This window comes from Aplysia californica, unplaced genomic scaffold, assembly GCF_000002075.1.
Source record: "Aplysia californica isolate F4 #8 unplaced genomic scaffold, AplCal3.0 scaffold00001, whole genome shotgun sequence".
Lineage (NCBI taxonomy): Eukaryota > Metazoa > Mollusca > Gastropoda > Aplysiida > Aplysiidae > Aplysia > Aplysia californica.
Window position 1 is genome coordinate 4,567,348 of NW_004797271.1, and position 3,195 is coordinate 4,570,542.

General features: G+C 52.4%; 1 protein-coding gene across 1 annotated transcript in view; it reads left to right on the plus strand.

Moving 5' to 3' along the window:
- LOC101864344 (polypeptide N-acetylgalactosaminyltransferase 5-like) overlaps positions 1-3,195 on the plus strand; it is a 74,035-nt gene that overhangs the window by 23,104 nt on the left and 47,736 nt on the right. The window contains exon 2 of the mRNA XM_013086454.2: positions 577-3,100. Within this exon, the coding sequence (XP_012941908.1) occupies positions 1,452-3,100 (1,649 nt within the window). The 5' untranslated portion in view covers positions 577-1,451. The remainder of the gene's footprint in view (positions 1-576; positions 3,101-3,195) is intronic.

The window sequence follows — 3,195 nt, forward strand, 5'->3', positions numbered from 1 at the left end:
TCTCTCTCTCTCTGTCTTTCTCTCCTGTATGTCTCTGTCTCTGTCTCTGTCTGTCTGTCTGTCTGTCTGTCTGTCTGTCTGTCTGTCTGTCTCTCTCTCTCTCTCACTCCCTCTTGATCTTAGGACCTCTCTCTCTCTCTCTCTCTCTCTCTCTCTCTCCCTCTCTCTCTCTCTTACCTCCCTCTCTCTCTCCCTCAACACATCTCTTGATCCCCGATGCTACCCCTACTCTCTCCTTCCCTCTATCTTCCTCTCTCTCACCCCTTTCCTTTTATCTTTCCCGCTATCCCTCCTCTCTCTCTCCTCAGATTTCAGGAGCTTCTTTTTGCGTTCTCTTAGTCTCCTGTACTATTGGGAAAGACGGGGGCGGGATGGTGGTGGTCTTTCCTTATCTTTTCACCCTATTCCCCCCCCCCCAACCATATACCCTCTCCTACTTCTATTATTCCAGCAAGCAAAAAAAGAAAAACATGAAATTTGTGTCCAAAGCAATGGATTTTCAACATTGTACATTCATTGCCTTCTCTTCAACAATTTTTGACTTTTTCCTCACGTCTTTTTTCCCTCTATCCCCAGATGTTCTTCACATGACGACCGTGTCTGACAGAGACCTTCGACGTCTGTCTGAAGACAGTATTTAATTCTCAGCGACAACGTGAGTCGTAATTTGTCTGTCACTCATGCCGAAGACATCGACAGGACACAGGAATCTTGTCTGCGAGTTTGAGACAGACCCGGACAAAGAGCGAGTGAGCAGTGGCGAGGCTGCTCGCGCAAAGAGTCGCTCTCCTGCGCTTCATTCTGTCGAGGTAATAAGCACCCTCAGAAACGGGAAGTCCCAGAAAACGTTGTAGCATATTGGAAAACGCAATCAATGGAGGCCATTGCGTAAACATCGTTGTTCAGGACAAGGAAAGTGCTCGTTTTTTCCTTCGCTCTTTCTCGCTCTTGGCTCAGGGGGAATAATTAGAGCACTCACTCCCAGTTCTTTTTTCTCGAGCGCGGGTCGACGTTGTGCTCTGAATAATTTGTCAGTGCGTTGTGTTGTCGTTTGAGAGCGGGGTCTAGAGCTTTGTAGGCAGGGACGAGAGTACGGAGATCAGACGTCATCAGCTAGTGTGTCGTCTGCTGTGACACCGAATACATCTGGGAAAGACGTCGGGAGATTTGTGTCTTCGAAGATTTATTCCTGGATGCTGGAGAAATTGGAAATTTTGTGTACGTCTGTGACGTGGAAGTGTTAAGATTTCTTTCTGTTGGATTTAATGATCGCAATATTTAAATGACAGGTCCCCTGTCAGTCGCGAAATCTTGATTAGAACGTCTGGATAGAACCATGACGTCCTCTGTTCAGATTTAAATATCCCATGACGGGCGGACAACGGCAGGATGACGTCACTGATTTGTGATAAAAGCGCGCCATCTGTCCCCAGGACCTGAGCGCCAGACCGATGCCCCATCCTCCCAGCCTCCCCGCACACCGGGTCTGGGGGATGGGGGTCAAGCTGTGGCTACTCTGCGTCATCAGGAAGTGCCGGACATTGACCACGGCCCTGGTATTCCTGTGTCTGTGGATCTGTCTAATCACCGTCATTAACACCGTGTCGGACGGCGGGCGGCCTACTGTTGCTATCAGCGATGCCCGCAATAATTTCTTACGACCCGATGATTTGAGCAGATCCGCCGCGTCGGTGTTGAGATTGTCTCCGACAAACAAGGAATGGGAGCGTGACTCCCTCAGCCTGGGACGCAATGATGCCAGATCAGGGCCACGTAATGAGTTGAGGTTCCCTCCTCCCGGTGGCGAGGCGCGCTGGGTCCCTGGGCCGGACGCACGGGACCAGGACACATCGGCCGTCCTGGAGAATGGGATAATAGGCGGGCGCCGCATCCAGGGGATTAAAGCCGGCGAGATGGAGGGATTAGAAAGTCTGTCCGCGCGCTCCGAGAGAGATGAGCAGGACGGAGAGCCGAGCGTGGCGGCAGCGGCGGGCGTGAGTACACCCGCTCAGATCGATACCCACGATACCTCTGAGATGGCCATCGCGGGGACAGCTAGGGAGCTCTCCCAGGATCTCGGGGATTTGCGCTCAAATTGGACCCCTAAGATGGGACAGAATCCGCCCGAGCTGAACATTCCAGGGCAAGGGTTGAAGGCAGCGAGACAAGAATCTCAACAGGATCGCTTCGTTTCATCACGTGCGAGAAATTCCTTCCTCAGCTCCCTCACAGAGCCTCGTAAACCAGGATCAGAGGGCGAGGAAACAGGCACTGGTTCAGGGACGTACGGATTACTCGGACGAGGAAAATCTATAGGGAAGCGTTTATCCCCGGCCGGTGCGGAACTGCACAATCGACAGACCGCTCTTTACGACAGGGGCTCGGACCAGGCAATCAATACACTTTTCAATAGTGATGAGCCGAGCACAACTCGCGAAAATGAGGCTGGGGAGAGAACTCGTAAGTCTCAGACACGTTTTACAGCGAGTAGTAACCAATATCCAACAAGTCCTCTAGCAAATTTAGACAAAACCTCCCGCACACAGACACTGAAAGACCAGGGTCGCAAATCAAATCTAGAACGGGGAATTGCCATGCAAATGGATGTCCCAAAACGCAACACGGGATTCTCGCCCACGGCGACCATCGATCAGATCGGGGAGCCAGCAGCCCGGCAAATGTGGCTGGGTGTTAAATATCCCGCTCAGACCTATTCTTTTCCTGGAGTAGAGAAAGACAAAAGTAACGGAGAGGGGGAAAGGTCGGCTCCCTCTCTAAGTTCTCACGCAAAAGCACGCAATGAATCAACATCAGCCGTGGGGGTGAGTACACCGAGGAAATCGAGCGATATAGGAGACCAACAGGGGAGGGCAATCAATCCTGCTTTCATTAAGCCCCCTGTGTCGGGAGCGCTGGACTGGCTTTCAGCGTCTGGGCCTAGCAACAGTTTGCTTAGCGGCCCAGGGCGGGATGTACAACAGGCAGACACCAGCGGCCACAAGCGCCTGAAAAACGACGGGTTTGACCTCTACTCGTACAACGTGACGGCCAGCGATTGGCTGTCTTTGAGCAGAGAAATACCGGACACAAGGCCGCCTGGGTGAGTCTCCGAGTTCGGGACCCGACGTGTGTATTGGTGTCTTGGCTTTGTTTTCACAGAGTTGTCCCCAGCCCCCCCCCTCTTTCTTTCTCTCA